The sequence below is a fragment of the Pelodiscus sinensis genome, chromosome 5 (genome assembly GCF_052426305.1).
Source record: "Pelodiscus sinensis isolate ZL-2025 chromosome 5, ASM5242630v1, whole genome shotgun sequence".
NCBI classification, from domain to species: domain Eukaryota; kingdom Metazoa; phylum Chordata; order Testudines; family Trionychidae; genus Pelodiscus; species Pelodiscus sinensis.
The window spans coordinates 43,968,955-43,993,121 of NC_143056.1; the positions used below are offsets into that span (position 1 = coordinate 43,968,955).

At 51.0% G+C, this 24,167-nt stretch overlaps 1 protein-coding gene across 1 annotated transcript in view; it reads left to right on the top strand.

Moving 5' to 3' along the window:
• Window positions 1–24,167, top strand: part of TMED10 (transmembrane p24 trafficking protein 10) — a 35,469-nt gene that overhangs the window by 1,254 nt on the left and 10,048 nt on the right. Inside the window, exons 2-3 of the mRNA XM_075926857.2 lie at window positions 10,194–10,314; window positions 17,928–18,001. Of these exons, the coding sequence (XP_075782972.1) occupies window positions 10,194–10,314; window positions 17,928–18,001 (195 nt within the window). The remainder of the gene's footprint in view (window positions 1–10,193; window positions 10,315–17,927; window positions 18,002–24,167) is intronic.

Here is a 24,167-nt window from a genome sequence, read left to right on the forward strand (position 1 = left end):
ATAGGGCCCATCGGGATACACTGTGAGCACACGGCACGCTGGGGGAGGACGGGTGACAGCTATAGGGCCCATTGCGATACACTGTGAGCACACGGCACGCTGGGGGAGGAGGGGTGACAGCTATAGGGCCCATTGCGATACACTGTGAGCACACGGCACGCTGGGGGAGGAGGGGTGACAGCTATAGGGCCCATTGCGATACACTGTGAGCACACGGCACGCTGGGGGAGGAGGGGTGACAGCCATAGGGCCCATTGCGATACACTGTGAGCACACGGCACGCTGGGGGAGGAGGGGTGACAGCCATAGGGCCCATCGGGATACACTGTGAGCACACGGCACGCTGGGGGAGGAGGGGTGACAGCTATAGGGCCCATTGCGATACACTGTGAGCACACGGCACGCTGGGGGAGGAGGGGTGACAGCCATAGGGCCCATCCGGATACACTGTGAGCACACGGCACGCTGGGGGAGGAGGGGTGACAGCCATAGGGCCCATCGGGATACACTGTGAGCACACGGCACGCTGGGGGAGGAGGGGTGACAGCCATAGGGCCCATTGCGATACACTGTGAGCACACGGCACGCTGGGGGAGGAGGGGTGACAGCCATAGGGCCCATTGCGATACACTGTGAGCACACGGCACGCTGGGGGAGGAGGGGTGACAGCTATAGGACCCATTGAGATACACTGTGAGCACACGGCACGCTGGGGGAGGAGGAGTGACAGCCATAGGGCCCATTGCGATACACTGTGAGCACACGGCACGCTGGAGTGTGTGTCACAGCAATAGGGCACATTGGGGTACACTGTGAGCACATGGCGCACACGGGGAGTGTCTGACAGCCATAGTTCCCATCGGGATACACTGTGAGCACACGGCACACTGGGGGAGGAGGAGTGACAGCCATAGGGCCCATCGGGATACACTGTGATCACACGGCACACTGGGGGAGGAGGGGTGACAGCTATAGGGCCCATTGCGATACACTGTGAGCACACGGCACGCTGGGGGAGGAGGGGTGAAAACCATAGGGCCCATCAGGATACACTGTGAGCACATGGCACGCTGAGGGGGAGGGGTGACAGCCATAGGGCCCATCCGGGTACACTGTGAGCACACGGCATGCTAGTGGGAAGGGGTGACAGCCTTAGGGCCCATCGGGGTACACTGTGAGCACACGGCACACTGGAGTGTGTGTCACAGCAATAGGGCACATTGGGGTACACTGAGCACATGGCGCACATGGGGAGTGTCTGATAGCCATAGGGCCCATCGGAGTACACTGTGAGCACATGGCACATTGGGGGTGTGTGATAGCTGTAGCACATGGCACACTGAGGGGGTGACAGACATAGGACCCATGGTACACTGTGAGAACATGGCACTCTGGGAGTGTGACAGCCATAGGGCTGATCGGGGTACGCTGTGCGCACACAGCACACTGGGGGACTGACATCTTATAGGGCCCATCATGGTACACTGTGAGCACTCGGCACACTGAGGGGAGTGTCAGTTGTAGGGCTTATCAGGGTGTGCTCTGCACACAGCATGCTGGGGAGGTAACAGCCATAGAACCCATTGGGGTTCACACTCTGAATGTGCATGCTGGGGGGATGGGTCACAGACATAGGGCCACACTGGGGTTCACTCTGTGCACATGGCATGTTGGGGGGATGGTTGACAGCTATAAGACATAGTGGGGTTCTCACAGTGTACATAATATTCCCAGAGGATTGTGCCACTCAGGAAGGATTGGTCAGAGTTGCATGGCCGTATCCAGTCTGATCTCTGCACTAGGAATGTAGTGACTGTGTTGCCGGGATTAACTTTTCACGTTGCAGGGTTGGCAATACAGATAGGGAGAAGTTTGGAGGGCCATACCCAGGCTCACTCTCTGCATGTTGCATAGTCTATTGAGGAGAAGGCTATGAAGACAGTGTTATGGGGAGACTATTCCATTCTTGCTGTTGCCATGGGTATTTGGAGCAGTTTTATTCAGGGGAGGGTGGCAGTTTGGTGCACTAGCATTTGATGTGAGGAAGAAAGCACAGAAGTGTGAGCACAAGGAAGATGTGAGAGAATGTGAAACGATTGTTGGAGCTGAGGCTAAGACCAAGCAGCATGTGCATGAATCATACAAAGACACCATCTATGTGAAAAACTGCCATTGTAATGCAGCTTTGACAACCTTGCTTGCATCGCACCCAATAATATGTCCTCCCTTGTGGCCTCTTCTAACTTCACAAGCACCACCCACTGGTATTACCTTTTGAATCAGTTTCCTAGTGACCTGCTCCTTTTTTCTTAAATATGGAATATTTTCCCCTTATTGTCCCTATTTTCGGTCCCGCAGGATGAGAATTTATGATGAATGTAAGTCCAATGTCTTATGAATCTCAGGGTCAGAAACAGGAACATTATCCCACTGGAAAGGGAAGATTCCCAGTTTCAGTGAGGGGCACAATATATCAGCCCTTATGCTACTTTTATGTCTGAAAGGCTCTTTTAGATCATTTTAAATTTTATTAAATGTTAAGCTACGTCTGCACTTTAACTGCTGCAATTATGCTGTTTTAGACTTTAGCTGTAGATGCTCACTGCAGTGATCTGTGGGGTTCTCAGGTCATTTTAATGAATCCACCTCCCTGAGAGACGGTACAAAGGGTAGGGATTTGAATGACCAGTCGACTATCCGATAAGCAAATGCTTCAGAAAGAGGCAGCAAGAGGGGGAGAAAAAGAAGGGGGGTTCAAAGTGGCAGCTCCACATAGAACCTGGGGTCAGCTGGGCACTCCTGCGCTGACCCTGGGCTCCATGCGGTACTGCTGCTTTGAAATGCTGTGTGGAGCCTGATGCCATGCTCCCCACACCATTTCAAAGAGGCAGCGTCACATGGAGCTGGGGATCAGCTGGTGACCTAGAGTCCCCAGCTGACCCCAACTTCCATGCAGAGTTGCCACTTTGAAATGCTGTGGGGAGGATGGGGCCAGCAGTTGACTGCCTTTGAAGAGTAGAAACAGCCCTGAGGTTGTTGCTATATTTTAAAGGCGGAGGCGCCCCATTGACTAATTGAATAGTCAATGCAAATTGCATCAACTATTTGATTAGACAGTTAATCTAAATTTAACATCCATAAGCAAGGGCAACAGAAGAATTCTTTTGATCAAGCACTATCTACACCAGGGTTTATATTGATTTAACTGTCACACACAGGGAATATGGATTTTTCATACCTTGAGTGATATATGGGTAAGCATAACTTAGTGTAGATCTGGCCTAAGTTCTCTCTCTTTCTCTCTCTCTCTCAGCGCTGTACATTCTTGCGTTCCGGTTACAGTGTAAGAACAAAGGATGCAAAATGGTATAAGAACTCAAATATTTCTCAGGATAGCCTTGTCAGTATGTAACTTTAAAAACAATGAGTAGTTCTGCTTTACCCATAAAAGCTCATAATACTATATATTTTTGTTAGTCTCTAAGGGTATGTCTACACTAGCCCCCTATTTCGAACTAGGGAGGCTAATGTAGGCATTCGAAGTTGCAAATCAAGCCCAGGATTTAAATATCCTGCGCTTGATTTGTATCTTCCCGGCCGGTTGCCACTTTTTTGAAATTTACAAGTCCGGACTAACTGCCCGCGGCTACACGTGGCAGGGACCCGGTAGTTCGAATTAAAGCCCCTAATTCGAACTACCTGTTATTCCTCCTGCAAGGAAGTTTAACAGGTAGTTTGAATTAGGGGCTTTAATTCGAACTAACAGGTCCCTGCTGCGTGTAGCCGCGGGCAGTTAGTTTGAATTAAAGCCCCTAATTCAAACTACCTGTTAAACTTCCTTGCAGGAGGAATAACAGGTAGTTCGAATTAGGGGCTTTAATTCGAACTACCGGGTCCCTGCTGTGTGTAGCCGCGGGCAGTTAGTCCGGACTTGTAAATTTTAAAAAAGTGGCGACCGGCCGGGAAGATGCAAATCAAGTGCGGGATATTTAAATCCCGGGCTTGATTTGCAACTTCGAATGCCTACATTAGCCCCCCTAGTTCGAACTAGGGGGCTAGTGTAGACATACCCTGAGGTGCCACAGGATTACTCACTATTTCAAATATTTCTGCAGTTGTTTTTCTGATAGGTGTATATATGGATTATAGAGCCCCCATACAAGCAGAGATGGTGCTTTGAGGCCTTTTCAGAACTCTGTGCTTTCACCTCTGTTCTCACTCAGTGACCTAGTCTCGCCTGGCTCTTTGCTTGCCTGTCCTTTGTACATCTGATTCCACTTCATTTTCTAAGACTTTTGTCTTCCACAGAAAGCCTCACACAGATTCCTGATGTAGCATTACACTTGTGCCAGGGTTGGATTGTGGTTTTGCTGCCTTATGGGGTATTGAGTTTAGACTGGCAGGGGGAAACATGATTTATTTATTAAAATGTTAAACAAGCTTGAACTGAAAATTATCTCCATTTCCTGGCAGCACTTCAGGCTCTGTAATAGTCTGGGGAATTTCTTGCTCCCCTTCCATTGTCATACAGGAGTGTTATGGCCAGCCCTTGTATTCTAAGGGTGCTAACTCATTGGCTAGGTTTAAGCTCCTTTTCTATTGGGTGTGTTTGTGCAGTGCGGGAGGCACCTTCCCCACAGCATGGGTCACTAGGAGGACAGAAAAATGTCACTGACATGGCCTCAAACTGAGAAGCAGCCCCCCAAAAAAGAGAGCGAGAGAGACACTTATGTCACTCATGCAACTCAGAGCTCTAGTGTTCCTTTCATGTTCCAGCCCTGTGTGTGGGTCATAGAGATTCAGGACTTTCCACTAAGGCCCGATTAACTCTTATGGAAACCTGGGGCTAGTAGATTTTGTGGGGGGTCCCTAAGGTCTGAGGTGAGGTTAAAAATTAGGGATTCAGTGTGCAGGACAGGGCTGCTGGGGAGCGGTGTAGGGTTTGGGAGGGAGATAGAGTGCAGTTGAGGGTGTGGAGGCTGGTGGCAGGGAATTGGGTGCTTACCTGTTGCAGCTCCTGTTTGGCTAGTGTGGGGGAGGCAGGGAGGAATACAAGTGGCTCTGCACTTGCAGGCACCGCCACCACCATGATTCCTAGCCAATGGGAGTGGAGCCTGCAGGCAAGTGCAGGAACGGAGCTTCTCTGCACTGCTATTCCCCTGGCAGGAGGAGTGGGGAAGAGCAGCTTGTGGAACTGCTTTCTGTCTCCTGCCAGGCAGAGCTGACCATGCAGGATCCTTAGTGCCGGTTCCTCGCTGCTTCTCCTACCCTGCAGCAGGGAGCCAGTGCTCAAGCTGCAGCCATATGGGGGCGGTGGGTGCTGAGGCTTGGAGACTGACCATGGGGCTAGAGCAACAATGCCGTCTTGACGCACTGCAGAGGGAAGCCTAGAGCTTCACCGGGAGTTGGATCTGGCCTGTGGGCCTTAGTTTCCCATCCCTGGTGTAGGAGGTTGATAGCTATTGTGTCTTGTATTGAGGATGGTTCCTGTAATTGAGCTGGGCCCTGTGTGTTTGTGAAATCCCAATACTAACAGTGGTACCCTCTGTTCCCGAGGAATCTGCACACTGTGCCAGCTGGCCACAGAGTCGATACTCTTGGGTGGATGACGTCTTGCTTCGACCTGGTCACATGCAACTGTCTCATTGTTCAAGCCGACAGAGTGGGAAATTGATAGGCTGTTTGTCAAGACAGAGAACAATGCTTTGTCTGTAGGGGATGGCATTACTGTAAATAATGTTTGAACATTAAGAATCTCCTCTTTCAGGTTACTCTGTCCTTCCATAAGTGTGTTGGCTGGGCTATAAGCTGCTTCTCCCTCATGCCAAGCTTGATGGGTAATGTCCCTGATTGAGTCTGGATAATGTTCATCCAATACTGATGGAAGGAGCTAGCAGAGCTGCCATTGTCCGATGTGCTACTTCTGGGCACTGCACTTCTTAGTGTATGCGCAGTGTGCCTCGGGTGGCACATCACCAGGATTCATTGCTTAATTTAGTCCATTGGTTGGATCATTAGCTTCCCCAGGTATTGGCTGGGTACTGAGGCGATGAGTAGGGATGTAAAATCCTGTTTAATTGTTTAACTGGTTAAACATTGTGTTTTATCAGTTAACCAATTAAATGGGAAGCGCTCCCCCCGTGCTGCCGAGGCTGGGCTGGAGTCCCCCCCATCTCCGCCACAGGCAGGTGTTGCTTCAGACTGGCTGGAGCAACCCTTGCCTGACCATGTCCCCAGGCTTCCTGCAGACAATCTACCTACAGGGCACCCACGCCTACCATGGACAGGTGATGCTCCAGATGACTGGAGCAGTATCTGTCCATGACGGAGACCTGCTCCAGCCCCCACCAGTTAATGGTTAACCTGAACTGGTAAGCGTCATCTGTTAAGGGTGATGCTTACAGGTTAACCTTTCCCATCCCTAGTGAGGAGTGTAATTTGAACGCTGATCCATGTCCCTCCCTCCCCCCCAACCCACACACACACACGTGTTCTATTGCTAGTGTTAGAAACAAAGCAAAAAGGGGTCAGGCCTGTGTACCACACAACCTCTTCTGTGGAAAGGTAGCATTCAGACCTTAGAATCAGAGTTGGAAGAGACCTCAGGTGGTCATTGAGTTCAACTCCCTGCCCAAAGCAGGACGAACCCCAACTAAATCATCCCAGACAGAGCTTTAAGCTGGGACTTGAAAACCTCTAGGGGTGGAGATTCCACCCCATCTGTAGGTAACCCATTCCAGTGCTTCACCACCCTCCTAGTAATGTAGTTTTTCCTAATATCCATCCTAGACCTTCCTCACAGCAGCTTGAGACCATTACTCCTTGTTCTGTCATCCATCACTACTGAGAACAGCCTCTCTCCACCCTCTTTGGAACCACCCCCCTTCTGGTAGTTAAAGGCTGCTGTCAAATCCCCCTTCACTCTTCTCTTCTGTAGACTAAATAAGCCCAAATCCCTCAGCCTCTCCTCCTAAGTCATGTGCTCCAGCCCCAATAATTTTTGTTGCCCTCTGCTGAACTTTCTCCAGTGTGTCACATCCTTTCTCTAATGGGTGGAGTGGGGTGGCAGAATTGGACACAATGCTCCAGATCAGTGGTCCCCAACCTTTCAAGGTTGCCGGGCGCCAGGGGGCGGGGCCGTTTGCCCGCCGGGCGCCAGGGGGCGGGGACACTTGCGCCCGGGGGCGGCCCCCCCCCCATAGCCGCATGCCCGGGGGCGGCCCCCCCCATAGCTGCATGCCCGGGGCCGGCGCTCCCCCCGCCATGCGCCGCGCGCCCGAGGCCGGCGCTCCCCCCGCCCAGCGCCGCGCGCCCGGGGCCGACGCTCCCCCCGCCATGCGCCCGGGGCCGGCACTCCCCCCGCCATGCGCCGCGCGCCCGGGGCTGGCGCTCCCCCTGCCCAGCGCCGTGCGCCCGGGGCCGGAGCTCTCCGTGCCATGCGCCGCGCGCCCAGGGCCGGCGCTCCCCCTGCCCAGTGCCACGTGCCCGGGGCCGGCGCTCCCCCCGCCATGCGCCCGGTGCCAGGCCAGCCCCGAGCACCTGGCGGGTGCATGGAAATGCCGCTGCGGGCGCCATGGCGCCCGCGGGCACCGTGTTGGGGACCACGGCTCCAGATTGTGGCCTCACCAGTGCTGAATAAAGGAGAATAATTACTTCTCTAGATCTGCTGGCAATGCTTCTCCTAATGCACCCTAGTATGCCATTTGCCTTCTTGGCTACAAGGGCACTCTTTTGACTCATATCCAGCTTCTTATCCACTATAATCACCAAGTTGTTTTCTGTTGAACTGCTGCTTAGCCAGTTGGTCCTCAGCCTGTGATGGTGCTTGGGATTCTTCTGTCCTAAGTGCAGGACTCTGCACTTGTCCTTGCCAAACCTTATCAGATTTCTTTTGACCCAATCCTCCAATTTGTCTAGGTCACTCAGGACTCTATCCCTACCCTCCAGCGTATCTACAGGTTGGACCTCCCTGGTTCGGCACCCTTGGAACCTGACTGATCTTGGATGAGGGATTTTGCTGAACCAGGGGAGGTCATTTCTGTACCCCTGCCACCAGACTCCATGGCCTGGCTGCTGGACTCCTGGCTGGTTCCCTACCTTCTGCTGGCCCCATGGGCAGCCATCACTGCCATGACTCTGGGACCCTCCAGGCAATCGCATGTGCTGTGCTGGGGCTCTGGGATCTACTAGGCAGCCACGTGTGCCACGCTGGGGCTTTGGGACCTGCTGAGCAGCCACATGCACGGCTGTGGAGCTCTGGGACCTGCTGGGCAGCCCCGCTCATGGTGCTGGAGCTCTGAGACGTACTGGGCAGCTGCGTGCGTGGTGCTAGAGTTCCAGGACTTGTTGGGCAGCTATGCATGTGGTGCTGGAGCTCCAGTACCTGCAGGCCAGTCATGCGTACTGTGGCTTCCTGTCCCACTGAGCTACTGGGACCCCCAGCCCAACCGGGCAGCCATGTGCGGGGTCTCCCAATCGTACTGGGCAGCCTCACTGCTACGTGCTGGGTGGCCCCACCGTCAGCTCGCTGCAGGCAGCCTACTGTCCTGCTGGCTCTGCAAGGATCCTTGCTGCTGGCCCACCACCAGCACTCTCTTGTCCTGCAACATCCGTGCTGGACCAGAGAATCCCAGCTGAGGGAATTTCAACCTGTATGTTTCCCCCTGTCTTAGTGTAATCTGCGATCTTGCTGAGTGCAGTCCATCCCCTCATCCAGATCATTAATAAAGATGTTGAACAAAACTGGCCCTAAAACAAGACTGACCCTTGGGGCACTCCGCTTGATACCGACCGCCAACCAGACACCGAGCCATTGATCACTTCATGTTGAAGCTGACCATCTAGCCAGCTCTCTGCCCATCTTGCAAGTCTATTTATCTAATCTGTACTTCCTTAACTTGCTGGCAAGAATACTATGGGAGACTGTTTCAAAAGCTTTGCAAAAGTCAAAGTATATCGCATCCAGTACCTTCCCCATATTCACAGAGCCAGTTACCTCATCCTTGAGTCAAGTTTAAAAGGCAGTACTCCAAATACAAAGAACCCTTTAAAATGGGTCCTTTTCTGTTTTTCCTTCAGCAGACTCCAGTGTGCAGATTCAGTACAGTATCGGCCTGAATAATTGTAATCTGGTTAATTATAGTTGTTCTGTGAATAATACGCAGGATAAGTTAACCAAGAAGCCTGACCAAGTGTATCTTGTAGACTCTCATATGCTTGGATAAAGATGGAGATCTGAATAGGAACTGCAATACCAAAGCAGTGATCCACCTAGTGATCCATCCTGGATCTGACACTGACAAGTACCACATAGTTCCAAGCAAGGTGCAAGAAATCCCATAATACACAATTATGGAATAAACTACCTTCAGATAAAGTTTCTTCCTAACCTTCTACCAGTTATGATTTATACTCTGAAGCATGAGAGTGTACAGTCCTTATTATTTTTATCTTGTCCAGTGGATCTGGTTGTTCTCATTATAAATATCTGAACCTTTAACACTGCTGCATACTGAGAAGAGGTTTTAATTAAGCTGTGCAAAGTTATGGCTCTCCTGAGTGGAACCTGCCAATGTGCTGTCAATTAATGTAACTTTGTGAGAATTGTCTCTAGATTTGACTAATCGAAATAATTTTTTTATGTTAGCACATATCAGCAGTTACTCCTTTTACATACTTAGTTTGTCTGATCTGCAGTCCTGCATCTCAGCTGTGATGTGAATTGCTACTACCAGAGACATTGACACTCAAATAATGCTCATGTTAGAGCATATTTGCATTTGGCTTTTAATGGCTCACGCCTGCCCCTTCTGCAATTCTGCAGCTGGAGAGTCAGTCCTGTTTGTCCCTCATTATCTCTTGCTGTAGGAGCCAGAGAATCTGTCCTTTGGGAATTTACAATTCTAGCATCTAAGGAGAAGCTAAGGAGGCAATGAACAAGGATTCTGAGAATTAGAAAACTTAAATTTGCCTGTGTCCAGGATGTTTAATTAAAAACCAGTGAAATAAAATCTTACATGTTTTTTGCCATCCTGAGGGAGAAGATGAATTGAAATGGGGCAAATGGAAGCAAAAGGCAGCAAACACTAATAGGGCCTAGGAAGAGCCTATTAAGTTTGTCCATGTGTCATTGGGTGACTGTGCTCCTGCCTGCAACCGTCTTGAGCCACTGTTGCTGTCTGTCTCTCCTACAGATAACTGACTCAAGTGGACACATCCTCTACTCCAAGGAGGATGCCACTAAGGGCAAGTTCGCCTTCACCACTGAAGACTATGATATGTTTGAGGCTTGCTTCGAGAGCAAGCTTCCAGTAGGTGAGTGCAGAAAGCTGCTCCCAGCCCTTCCTTTTCCTTGTCTTTGGTGGAGTATGTTGGGTGAGGGGTAGGGGAGAAGCAATTTCAATGTGTAGTTTGCAAAGCACTTTGGATTCTTCATGCTGAGAGGAGTGGAGTCCTCTGGGATGAGGAGTTTTGTGTTACTGGTGCAGAATAGCTGCTGCATGCATTGGTGTCAGGGGTGAAACGGTCCTTGCAGCTTCCCAGTGGAGCATACTGGGATCTTTCAGGCCCAAGCACAAGAGCAATGGGATCACCAACAGGGAATTGTGATGGTGACTGTAGGAGGAGGTGAGCAGCCCAGAAGTCTAAAGGGAGGAGACAGCCAGGAGCAGGGCTGACTGTGTTTGCTGTTCCCCTGGTGCCTCTGCAGGCTGACACCCTTTTGTCCTCCGCATTTGCCTACTTCGACTCTTTTGTGGTAGAGTGAAATCCCCTTCTTGGGTGCACCCTGTGGCAACAGCCCTATGCTGGGATGCCCCTTCCCAGAGGGGTTACAGCAACCTGTGATAGTTGCTTCTAGTTGCACAGGGCGCCCTTTCCTTTGAGTGATCCTTTGACAGAGGGAAGAGGAAGTGAGCCAGACGTCAGTCCTGTCATTATGCTGCAGGGACAATTGCCTAATGAGCACCAAGCTGCCATTTCCTGTGAGTGTGACGCATTTGCCACTCTCGGCTGAGTAGCTAGAATCAAGTTCAGGACAATTGCCCTGAAAACCAGAAGGCATCTGGGTTCCATCCTTGGTCTGGGGAGGGCTGATCTGATGCCTGTGGTAGCTTTACTTAGGCTTTGAGTACTCATCTTGCTCACAGTCACTGCAGTGGTTCCCTCTTGTGTGACGCCATTCCTCTCCAATCTTACTCTGGAGGATCCCAGAGTGCTTTGCAGACTGACCATAGAAATTGCTTCTCTCCCATCCCTACCTAAATGCACTTTGGTGTAGGATGGAGGAGCAGTTCTGCACCAGGTTTAGGACTAACTGAAATTAGAGAGAATAACCTGGCTTGGGATTTATGGTCAGGCTGTCGGTTAGCTGTAACACTTTGATTCTTTGCGGTGCTGGAGATTCTGTGCCATGTTGCATAAGAATCAGGGAGTTATAACCAACATCTGGACCAAATTAGAATTTGGGTTTTACTCTTCTCTCAGATGTCTCCTGTGGAGCACAATCCCCCATCACACTGCTTCTGGGGTTTGGGGGCAGTATTGACTCATCTGGGAGACTGTCACCCACACTATTGACTTCTCCTGGGAAGCCTCCCAGCAGACCCACCTACCCATTCTTAGCTTCCATAATCACAGGCTGAGTGACATGGCTTCAAGGCTTCTTGCTCATACAGCTGCTAGGAAGAGTTCCTAGCTTGGCCCCAGTCCCTCAGCTCTTCTCTCATGGCTTAAATGCCTATTTCTGGACTCCTTTATATCATTGTGGGTTTCCATAGTGAGGGGGGCAGAGTATAGCCAGGTGCAGCCTCCATTCAGAAACTTATTAGTGAGTGAGGTGACTCCAGAGTTGGGTGGCCTGGAGCTGCTCAGCTGAGCCTGTTGCCCCTAATGTCCTCTCTGGGGGGCTTGTACTTGAGGGTGCCTGGCTTTGCATGATAATTGGAAATCCTTATTCCCTTTGCCCCAGAGCTTGATACCTGATACCTTACAAAGAGTGCACTTTGCAAGTTGGGTGATTACCTGAATTTTCCCCATGTGTGGATACAAAGGAGTGTGAAAGCTGGTTGGCTGCACTATGGTGACTGGTGTGGTGAAGGCAGGAGACTGAACCAGGACTTTGGGGGCTTAAGTTTCTTGGAGAGGAAGATCCTGGCTCCTCTAGAATGTCAGCTCTGGTGGAATTGATTGAATTTTGCTGAGCTAATTCAGTTGGATAATTCTCCCTGCAGTCCTGTTAAGGGGTTTCCTACTGGACCCCTTTCACATTTGTGAGCAAAACATCCCCAGTTAGTGCTGCAGTCAGGGAGGGGCTCATCACTAGCAGAGCTGTGGCTTCCCCTGGGAGGGTAGGTTGGGCAGCAGGAACAGTTGGTGGAGGAAACAGAGCTGTTGAGCCAAGTGGGTTCTGAATAGCTAGGATTTCTCAACCCCCAGCCACAGAATTGGGGAAGAGGAAGTGAGTGGTGGCAGATCAGCTTCTTGTGCAGGGTCCTAGGATCTGGCACAGGGCAGCTTGCAAGACATGGGGATCTCTCCTAGCAACTCTTCCAAGGATGAATGGTGTACAACAAGCTCAGGGCTGGGACTCTGGGTTGGGGTGCAGAGTCTGGAAGGGAGTTAGGGACTTAGGGTGGGGGAAGAGGCTCAGAGTTGGGGTGCAGGATCTGGCAGGGAGTTGGAGTGTGAGATGGCTGGAGCAGGAGGTTGGAGTATGGAGTATTTACCTGGGGCAGTTCCCATTTGGTGGTGGAGGGGAACAGGCAGTTCCATGCAGCCCTGCACTCACCTGCAGGCACTGCCCCCGCAGCTCCCATTGTCCGTAATTGTTGGCCAGTGGGAGTTGTGGGGGGAAAGCCTCCAGGCAAGGACAGCCCAAGGGCAGAGCTTCTCAGCACTCACAACAATGCAAGTCTAGCCAGGGGCAGTGGGGAGAATGGCAGTGCACAGAGCTACTTGTCCCTGCCAGGAAGGGATGCCACAGAACATAGGGGCTTTACGGGCTGTAGTCCCAGGCCCTAAAATCTCTTTCTTAATCTGTCCCCATTACTGGGATTGGAGGAGTGCACCTCTCTCCCAGTCACAACAGCTCCCTGCTGGCGCTGGAGGAGAGCAACTCTCCTCCAGCCAAGGTAGCTCCCAGCTGCTCTGCTGCTGCCAGAGGAGTGCACCTCTTCTCCAGGCCCAGCAGGAAGCTGCTGTGTCCAAGGGAGAGACACATTTCTTCAGTCCCAGCAGGGAGCTGCCACAGCCCTGAGCCCCCCACAGGGGTTATTAAGCAGCTCCATGGCCGTGCAACTTAGGGGAAATCTTGCCCCCCAGTTCCCTCCTGCCAATGGAATAGTAGGGACTGGAGAATCACTTCACCACCAAAGCTTGGGGCAGCTCCTTTCCTGTCTATCTGGCACCCTACCTCAGGAACACGAGAGATTGTCTGTCTGGAGTAGTCTGTTCTCTTCCTGATATTCTTTTGGAGGCACAGACTTTTTTAACAGTTTTGTCTGACACACACAGGTTAACTTGCATGTTTTCCCTTTGAGATATAACATTAGTAGCTGTGTGGACTAGAGATGTCAACATGTAGTCCACTATTCGATTAACCGATAAGCCTAGGATTATTGTTAAATCTTGTAAACTACACATTTATCCCACTCCCTGCCTTGCTGCCTCTGGCAGCCTTCCCCATCCGTCCCCCCACATCCTTCACAGCAGCCTCCGTACATGGGGAGCTATGACCACACAGATAAGGGCTGCTGCCACCCCACATTGCTGCCTCTGTATCAGAGGCAGCAGCACAGGGTGGCAGAAAGCCATTCTGTATGGGGAGTTGGTTTTTAAACTGGCTCCCCATGTGGACTGGTTCCCACCTGGCAAACCGCGCTGATGCCTCTGATACAGAGGCAGCAGAGCAGGGTGGCATGAGGATCCCTGGGGACTATTGAATAGTTGTATAACCAATAAGAATTCATGTGGTTACACGACTATTCGATTACCCAATGTCTAACATCCCTAGTGTGGACACCAGTGAAGTTGCCCCATGCCCAGTTACTCCCTTCCCATTTGAGGATAGCTCCAGCAGCTCTTCTAATGTGGCCTGTGAAAGGCCCTGTCTTCACAAAGGGCTTTGCAGGAGCTGGGCAGAGTGAATCAGGACTCCCGATCTCTAAAAGCTCTGGATCACTACTCTTAACTACACCAATTCCTCAGCGACAAGAGGGAACAGAGAATTTATTGAAGGTCCTTGGGACCCATAAAAAGACACCCTGGGCTCCAAACCTAGCGGCCTTTCAGAGAATCACCACTTGAAAGCCCCTAAACATGTTAACCCCTCATAAAGTTCCTGTTCCTCTCCCCTATTGCACTCACCACTCTCACACTCTTCCTGCTGCGTGGTGTCAATCCCCTTATCTCACCCTTCAAGGTTTGTTGTCCTGTTCACCAGGCTTCTCGCTCTCCTCACCTCAGCCTGAAGGTCCCAAAAATCTTACCCAAACTTCTGTAACTTACATAATGTGCAAAAAATATATCCCACTGATTTGCGCGCTTTGAAGGACATTGCATGGCTGTTGGCTGTAGCTCCCCATTTTCCATCTCAGCCTCCAAATCTGTCTGCGTGACATACACAAAATGTGTGGCAAAATGCTGAAATGTGAAACCCCCGAGGTTTGCTTCATATCGTGGTGTCACTGGCAGATATAATGTTTTTTAGTTCTGTTTTAAGGATTTTTCTTTTCTGTGGGTATGTCTACACTATAGCGTTATTTCGAAATATCTTATTTCAAAATGGTTAATTCGAAATAAGTTATTTTGAAATAATGCGTCTACACACAAAATGCATTTCAAAATAGCGCGTCTACACTGATTGGATGGTTCCAGCAGGGCATCAGGTCAGTAGTTGCTTTGTGTGGCAGCTATCTAAGGCTGTGCTTGAAGGGACCCCCTTGGACAGCCGGTTCTCAGGTTTTCCTGCTTACTTGCCTACATTGCTGAGGGACAGCAAAGCATTTTTCTCTCTGATTGCTTTGGTTGCTCTCACTCGGGACACCACAGCACTCGGCACCATGGAGCCAGAGCTGCCTTTGGGCACTCTGGTGCTCATTTTGGATGTGTTGCTGCAAGCCTGGCAGCAAGTGCCGGAGACTGCCTGGCAGCTTCTGCAACAGCCCAACCCCCAGGCCCTATTCTGGACCCCCCTGGGGGTCATGCAGGCGCAGCGGCTGGACGCCAGTATGCCCCACCACATGCCCTGACTGGCACGGCACATGCACAGGTTGCTGCGTGATCCGTGCTCAGCAAGGCCCACATGTGAGGTCCCTGGGCTCCTTCCCCCCCTCTTCCCCCGCATAAGGGGACAATGTGATGGCACTCACATGTCGAGGCCTCCCCGGCTTCAGAAGACAGCAGTGATAGTGCTGGAATGCCTCGGGGCTCCAGGGTGAGTGTCTTTCTCCCTCCAGGCTCCTGTGACTCCTGGCCATCGTCCTCCTCGTCCTTCTGCTCTGTGCCCTGGCCAGGACCCTCTGCCCCAGGGTCGATGACCACCTGGGGGGCATGGACCGTCCGGCCCTACAAGATGCAGTCCATGGCAAGGGGTCTGGGTCTGCCCAGGTTGGGATCTGTCCCCTGTGGCCCTGGCATAGGCCTGCCTCAGCTCTTTTATTTTCATGCACACCTGCTCCTGGGTGCACATGTGGCCTTTGGTGGCCAGGCTGTCGGCCATCCGTCTGTGGACGGCTGCATTCCTGCGTCTAGTGCGGAGATCATGGACATTGGAGGATTCCCCCAAACCTCAATGAGGTCCATGATCTCCGCACTGGAACAGGAAGACACCTGCTTTTCCGGCCTCTGGCAGGCTCTTGGGAGCTGCCAGCCTGCTCCTGGGGAGCGGTGGAGGGCTGGCTGGCACTGACTGGCTTGCTCATGCTGGCAACTGGGTCAGGGGCAGGGCCTGCGGACTCTGGGCTGGCAGACCTGGAGCTGGCATAGGCACTATGGCCAAACAAACTCTACCCCTTTAAGGGCTCCGGGGCTGGTGTGGAGAGCAGAAGAGTTCTCCTGGTTTGGCCCAGAGTGGCCACCAGGGCACCCTGGGAAGGGCTGGAGGCCCCCTATTTCGAAATAAGCATCTAAACAGCGCTTATTTCGATTTAGCTATTTCGAATTTGGCGTTATTCCTCGTAGAATGAGGTTTACCAAATTCGAAATAAGTGCTCCGCTATTTCGATTTTATTTCGAAATAACGGTTTGCCTGTGTAGACACTATTAAAGTTAATTCGAAATAAGGGCTGTTATTTCGAATTAACTTTGATGTGATATTGGAGAGCAGGACTCATAGATTTTGGTCTCTGCTCTCGGAGGGAAGTGTTACCTAATGGTTAGAGACAATAGCTGAACACATAGTTCTGACACAATTGTAGCTGATGGGGATAAAGAGATCTGCGATATTTTCCCACCTCAGCTTGAAGTGACTTGGTGTAACACTGGATTTTACTTATTTGTAAATTGGAGGAATGACACTTGAGTATTTCCTAAGGAAGCCTTGGCTGTGCTCCTTGACAAGGACTCTGAAGTACACAGTCTGGAGAGATGAGATCAGAACTTGTGCTGTCCAGGCACCTTCTTTAGGCTGCAGAGTATTCAGGGCCATCTCTATGGGGGTTTGGGACCTGGGGTAAGCTCCTGTCCCAGGCCTGAGGCAACCCCGCTTGTGCCCCAGGCCCCACCCGACCTCCTTCTGCCCCTGCTCTACCACCTCACCTCTTCTTGCCCATACTCCCCCCTCTCTCATCCTGCTTGCACCCTTTGCCTGAATCCCCCTTCCCTGACAGACCCAGGGGATTACTGGTGTGCCTGGGATCGGACAACAGCAAGGTTGTCTGTCCTCTTCCCCTCACTGCAGCAGTGGAAGCCACAGAAGTGGAGCAACCCAGCAGCCTGTTGTGTTCCACTGGCTATCTCCCAGCCAGGTTCATGGGAGAAGGAAGCAGAATGACCCAGCCCTAACCAGTACACTCGCCCATACTCATACCACTCCACTTCCCACCACCAGTGACTGGGAGATGGCAGAGTGTGGAACAGGCTGCTGCATTGCTCTGCTTCCATCAGCTCTCACTGCCATGGTGAGTGCAGAGGGTCCTGATCCTCGCTGTCACCTCAAACCAGGACCCCCAGTAATTTCCCGGGCCAGTTCCCATCACTGTGGGTCCTGTCCATAGGAGGTTGGGACAGCCGCTGTGAGGGCCCCCCAAAGCATGGGACCTGGAGTGGTTGCCTCAAATTGTCCTATGGATGGGATGGCTCTGAGGGTTTTGAATGGGGAGGGTGTCTCATCTAAAAACACTTCCTGGGTGGGACATGTGGTGGAACAGGCAGCTTGATGTGGCTGAAATGCATGGTTCTCTGGAAAATTCTGTATATTTGTGTTCTTTTCCCCTGTCCTCTCCCAGAGGTGATAGTTGGCTGTAGTCCTGAGTGCCTGTTGGCTCCTCTGTTCTCTCCTGGTTTGTGTTTTGGCTGTTACCCTTTATATTTGCATTGCACTGGGGTGGCTGTTGGCTTTAGCCCTTGCTCTACTTGTGTGTGTGTCTAGCCTGCTTGCTGAATGAAGGTGGCTGTGTCTCCTCTGCCTTGGGAAGTCCTATTCAAAGTTTGGGCGCACTTTGGCTGTCGCGGTGCCAGGCAGCCGTTTGTGTCCTGTGTGCTTAGTGTTTTTAGCTATAGTTTGTTCTCATTATCTGTGGGAGCCTGTCCCTCAGCCAGGGCTTGTTCAGAAGGTCCTGTGATTTTAAGCAGGACTGTGTTGCCTCTCCAGCTGGCTGGAGACTTGCCAGGGAAGGAGGAGTGATATGAGTCTCTCTCCAATGGGGGGCATAGTGAGTTCCTGGCAGCCTGAAAACTGCACACAATGAATCCTTTCATTGCACTTCCAGGAACGGGGCGGATGCCGGACCAGCTCGTGATCCTGGACATGAAGCATGGAGTGGAAGCAAAAAACTATGAGGAGGTATATCCCTTTTCTGGTGCCAGTACCTCAGAGCTCTTTCCTATCACTCACGTGATGCTGTGTTTGGATCAGGGACTTGTGATGGGAAACTGCTTTCCCAGCCACAATGACAGCCTGATTGCAGCTAGAAGCGTCTGTTAGCACCTCATGTGGTAGAGTTTTAAAAAAACCTGCTGCTCTAATTCTGGGAGGGCTGAGGTCCAAGGTATAAGTTTCTTAGCCAGCCAGCATGGTTTTAGGTATTAGAGTCAATAACAGGTTAACGCCAATAGTTTCCACTGCCCTAACAGCAGAGGGCAATGCAGGGAAAAGGCAAATTGTCCTAAATGTGAAGTGTTATACTTTCTATTCACAATCATGAGAGGTGCTTATCCATAGTCTCCTAGGTGACTCAGTAGGGTTGTTAAAATGCATTTATTTTTGTAAACATGTAATTGCTGAAATTTACAGCTGTTACATTTTTACATGCAGAAGAGCAGGCAGGAGCTGGTGTTGGTGGGGAGCTGGCTTTTAGGCTGGCTTTCTCTGAGCACTGGCTCCCTCACGGCTCTCCCTCCCAGAGCTGCTGCCTGTGGGAGTTGGCACCCTGTGCCTTTGTATCAGAGGCAGAAGGGTGGGGGTCAGGCAGCTCTGCGGGAGCTGGTACACATGCACCAGCTCCTGCCTCCTCCCTCCCCCACCTCTGACACAGAGGCAGTGAGGCAAGGATTGCTGCATGTAACTGTTAGGATTAACCGATGAGTCCAGGCTCATCCGTTAATCATGTACACACATTAACGTTCACATCCATGGGACTCAGCTGCCTTTCTAGGGACAATTGCAGCATTTCTCACAGTCATGAGTAGGGATGCTAATAGGTTATCGGTTACCTGGTGTCAGGGCTGTTCCCCTACTCTGGCACTCTTGAGTGGAGAAGGTGGGGGCCTGCAGAAGACCTTAAACACCTTGCCACTATAGGCTCTGCTTACAAAAAAAACCTCCTCAGAATCACAGATGTACTGACTCTGCAAGATAGGCTGCCACCAACAAGTGATTTTTGTAAAGAACCCTGTAATAAACAGGAAGGGACACTTAGGGTACGTCTAGACTACATGGCTCCGTCGACGGAGCCCCCATCATATTGTATGGATAGTTGGAGTTATTTTCTCCAATGTGCATTACTTTACACTTACCCACATTAAATTTCATTTGCCATTTTGTTGCCCCATCACTCAGTTTGGTGAGATCTTTTTGAAGTTCTTCACAGTCTGCTTTGGTCTTGACTATCTTGAACAGTTTAGTATCGTCCACAAACTTTGCCACCTCATTGCTTACCCCTTTTTCTAGCTCATTTATGAATAAGTTGAATAGGATTGGTCCTAGGACTGACCCTTAGAGAACACCACTAGTTACCCCTCTCCATTCTGAAAATGTACCATTTATTCCTACCCTTTGTTTCTTGTCTTTTAACCATTTCTCAATCCATGAAAGGATCTTCCCTTTTATCCCATGACAACCTAATTTACACAAGAGCCTTTGGTGAGGGACCTTGTCAAAAGTTTTCTGAAAATCTAAGTACACTATATCTACTGGATCCCCCTTGTCTACATGTTTGTTAACCCCTTCAAAGAACTCTAAGGGTACGTTTACACTTGCTCCCTATCTTGCGATAGGGATGCAAATGTAGTGTACTGAAATTGCTAATGAAGCACGGGATTTAAATATCCCGTGCTTAATTAGCATAATCGCGTCCGACCGTCATTTTGAAATTGCATTATTGCGAAATAAAATGCCCCGTGTAGCAGCGTTGTTTCGAGAGAAACCCCTTCTCTCGAAATAACTGTTACTCCTCATACAATGAGGTTTAACAGTTATTTCAAGAGAAGGGTTTTCTCTCGAAATAATGCTGCTACACGGGGCATTTTATTTCGCAATAATGCAATTTCAAAATTAGCGGCCGGATACGATTATGCTAATTAAGCACTTCATTAGCAATTTCGGTACACTGCATTTGCATCCCTATCTTAAGATAGGGAGCAAGTGTAGACGTACCTTAATAGGTTAGTAAGACATGATTTTCTTTTACAGAAACCATGTTGACTTTTGCCCAACAAATTATGTTCTTCTACGTGTCTGACAATTTTATTCTTTACTATTACTAATTGGCCTGGTACTGACGTTAGACTTACTGGTCTGTAATTTCCAGGGTCGCTTCTAGAGCCCTTTCTAAATATTGGCATTATGTTAGTTGTCTTTGACTACACAATTAGTCAGTTACCCACTTCTTAACATTCTTAGGTGGGGAAGGGCTGCTGTCCTGGCCTCCCTCCCAGAGCTGTCCTCTTTTCAGATTTGAGCTCCGCTCCCCTTTTAACACTTTCCTACAGCTTCTGCATGCCTGGCAGGAGGGAGCTGTCTGAGCCCCTTTGTTGTTCGGCATCGTATTTTGCTATCCCTTCATAGATACCTATCTCTTGTCCTCCTCAGTCAGTGCTGCTGGACTGCTTTGGGGAAAGGCATTGTGCTGGGAGTAGAGCTGAAAGCTGACTTCACTCTCCTGCTGCCTTGATCACACATGGACACATGCAGCTGGATTTGTGGGAGGGAGGGATATTTGGAGATTGGCTTGGCTCCAACTGTGCTTTGTCCTTTGTGTCTGAGATAGGAGTCTAGTTTGGGTAGTTCCATGGTCTGTGGACCTGCAGTCTGCTCATTAGTTCCAGAAATTAGGGAAATACTCTCCCCATTTTACAGATGAAGAGTGGAAGCATGGAGAGGGGAAGGGACTTTCCAGAGGTCATATAGGATGCCTGTAGCTGAGCCAGGAAAGGAATCTTGGAATCTCCCATGTCCAGGGATGAAAGTAACTTACATTTCTTACCAGTACTGTCATATTGTGGGACTTAGGGAAGGGGCTTGGAGGGGTTGTGATATCACAGTACCTGTAAGAAATGTAAGTGTGAGATGGAGTGCAGGGAGATCAGGGCACAGGGTTTGGGTCGTGTGTGTGTGTGTATGTATGTAGTGGAGCTCAGGGCAGGGTGTTTGGAGGTGAGGGGAATTCAGGGCAGGTGGTAGAAATGTGGGGGAGTACAGGAATTGGCAGAGGTGGGGGGGGGTGAAAGAGTCAGGCCACAGTGTGGAGGAGTGCAGCAATCGGCACGGGGTGAGAGGTACAGGAATCAGGGCACTGGGGTGGGGAAAGCTTGGGGCGGCGGGGACTGCACTGCTTGATCGCTGCATCCCTTGAGGCTGGCCAGGTGATGGGGGACCGTGCTGCTGTTCTGCTGGATCGTCTGGGGCTGGGTAGGTTGGTGGGGGTCCATGTTGCTGGTCTGTTGGATCCCCTGGGGTGGTGCTGCCTGGCTGCTGCATCCCCTGAGGCTACTGGGGACCACACAGTCGGACATTGGATCCCCTGGAGCTGGATTATGGATACTCTGTGACTGTGCTACCCAGGGGCTTTAGGTGCTGGTGTAGGCCCACCAGTGCATGGTGGCTGACAGCATCCAGACCCCTGCGACCAGCTGGGCACTCTCTTTCTGGTGTGCTACAACAGGGCACACTGTCTTACTTTCACCTTTGCCCCAGTCTCAGTCCTGTTTCTCAAGTACAAGACCATTCTTTTCCCTTCTGGGAACCTGAAGTACACAGCTGGGCTGGGGCAGCCCCCACAGAGAAAGCAGAGGAATTACTCTTCAAGAAACTTTTCATAAAATTACCCTGTAAATTCCCCTTTTCCCACAAGCAGAAGTCACTGGCCCTCCTTTATATCCACGCTGAAGTCCACAGTGCTGGCTCATTTTATATACAGATAGGTAAGATTAGAATCATAGAGTCATAAAGCTGGAAGAGACCTCAGGAGGTCATCAAGTCCAGCCCCCTGCCCAAGGCAGGACCAATCCCAACTAAATCAACCCAGCCAGGGCTTTGTCAAGTTGAGACTTAAAAACCTCTAGGGATGGAGATTCCACTACCTCCATAGGTAACCCATTCCAGTGTTTCACCACCCTCCTAATGAAATATATTTTCCTAATATCCAACCTAGACCTCTCCCACTGTAACCTTTTCTCCCACACTTATATCCAACCTAGACCTCTTCCACTGTTCACAGTAGTGACGGATGGCAGAACAAGGAGCAATGGTCTCAAGTTACAACCCTGGCTGGGTTGATTTAGTTGGGATTGGTTCTGCCTTGGGCAGGGGGCTGGACTTGATGACCTCCTGAGGTCTCGTCCAGCTCTATGATTCTAACTTGAGACCATTGCTCCTTGTTCTGCCATCTGTCACTACTGAGAACAGCCTTTCTCCGTCCTCTTTGGAACCTCCCTTCAGGAAGTTGAAGGCTGCTATCAAATCCCCCCTCACTCTTCTTTTCTGTGGGCTAAACAAACTCAAATCCCTCAGTCTCTCCTTATAGGTCATGCACTCCAGCCCCCTAATCATTTTGGTTGCCTTCCGCTGGACCCTCTCCAATACGTCCACATCCTTTCTATAGTGGGGCCCCCCAGAACTGGACACAGTACTCCAGATGTGGCCTCACCAGAGCTGAATAAAGGGGAATAATCACTTCTCTGGATCTACTGGTAATGCTCCTCCTAATGCACCCTAATATGCCATTCGTCTTCTTGGCTACAAGGGCACACACTTGACTCATATTCACCTTCTCATCCACTGTAATCCCCAGGTCCTTTTCTGCAGAACTGCTACTTAGCCATTCGGTCCCCAGCCCGCAACAGTGCTTGGGATTCTTCCATCCCAAGTGCAGGACTCTACACTTGTCCTTGTTGAACCTCATCAGATTTCTTTTGGCCCCATCCTCTAATCTGTCTAGGTCACTCTGGACCCTATTCCTGCCCTCCAGTGTATCTACCTCTCCCCCTAGCTTAATGTCATCTGCGAACTTGCTGAGGGTGCAATCCATCCCCTCTTCAAGGTCATAAATAAAAATGTTGAACAAAACCGGTCCTAGAATAGATCCTTGGGGCACTCCGCTAGAAACCGACTGCCATCCTGACATCAGGCCGTTGATCGCTACCCGTTGGGCCTGACAGTCTAGCCAGCTTTCTATCCTTCTTACAGTCCATTTATCCAATCCATATTCCCTTAACTTGCTGGAAAGAATATTGTGGGAGACTGTATCAAAAGCTTGCTAAAGTCAAGGTATATGAGATCCACTGACTTTCCCACATCCACAGATATCCCAGTTACCTCATCATAGAAGCTAATCAGATTGGTCAGGCACCACTTGCCCTTCGTGAATCCATGTTGACTATTCCTGATCACTTCCCCCTCTTCCAAGTGCTTCAAAATGGATTCCTTTAGGATCCCCTCCATGATTTTTCCGGGGACTGAGGTAAGGCCGACTGGTCTGTAGTTCCCTGGATTGTCCTTCTTCCCTTTTTTGAAGATGGGCACTACATTTGCCTTTTTCCAATCATCTGGGATCTCTCCTGATCTCCACGAGTTTTCAAAGATAATGGCCAAAGGCTCCACAATGCCAACTCCCTCAGTACCCTTGGATGCATTAAATCTGGGCCCATGGATTTGTGTAGGTTTAGCTTTTCTAAATACAGTAAAACTCCAATTGTCCGGTATCCAGTGGTCCAGCACTCTCGATCGTCCGGTACCAACTAGAACCCTGAAGTGCTCCAGCCAGCTGGACAATTGGAGCTACTGTGAGCCCCATGGGCGCTCGCAGCTGGGAAAGGGAATGGGAGAACAGGGGAAGGGGATTATACCCCTGTGACGGGTCTGCTGGGACCTACACTGCGACCGGGTGGGCGGTGGGCGGGGAACAGTGCGGCGAGGGGCGTTGCTGAAACTGACGAGGCAGACTTGGGGAAGTGCCGGAGCAGAGCAGCTGGGGTGCTGCCCGTTTGGTCCCTCAGCGCCGCCCGTCACCCCCCTGCTTGGCGCCCAGCAGCATCACAGCTGCTCTGCTCCGCAGCTTCCTCAAGTCCGGTGCTTGTCAGTTTCATCAGCAGCAGTGAGGGACTTGGGGAAGCGGCGCGGAGCAGAGCAGCTGGGGTGCTGCCGGGCGCTGAGCGGCGGGAAGGGGGGGGGAAGAGGTGTGGTACTGTGGGACCAACCCGGCAGCACCCCAGCTGCTCTGCTCCGTGCCACTTCCCCAAGTCTGCTGCTGCCACTACTGAAGCTGCGGAGCAGAGCAGCTGGGGTGCTGCCC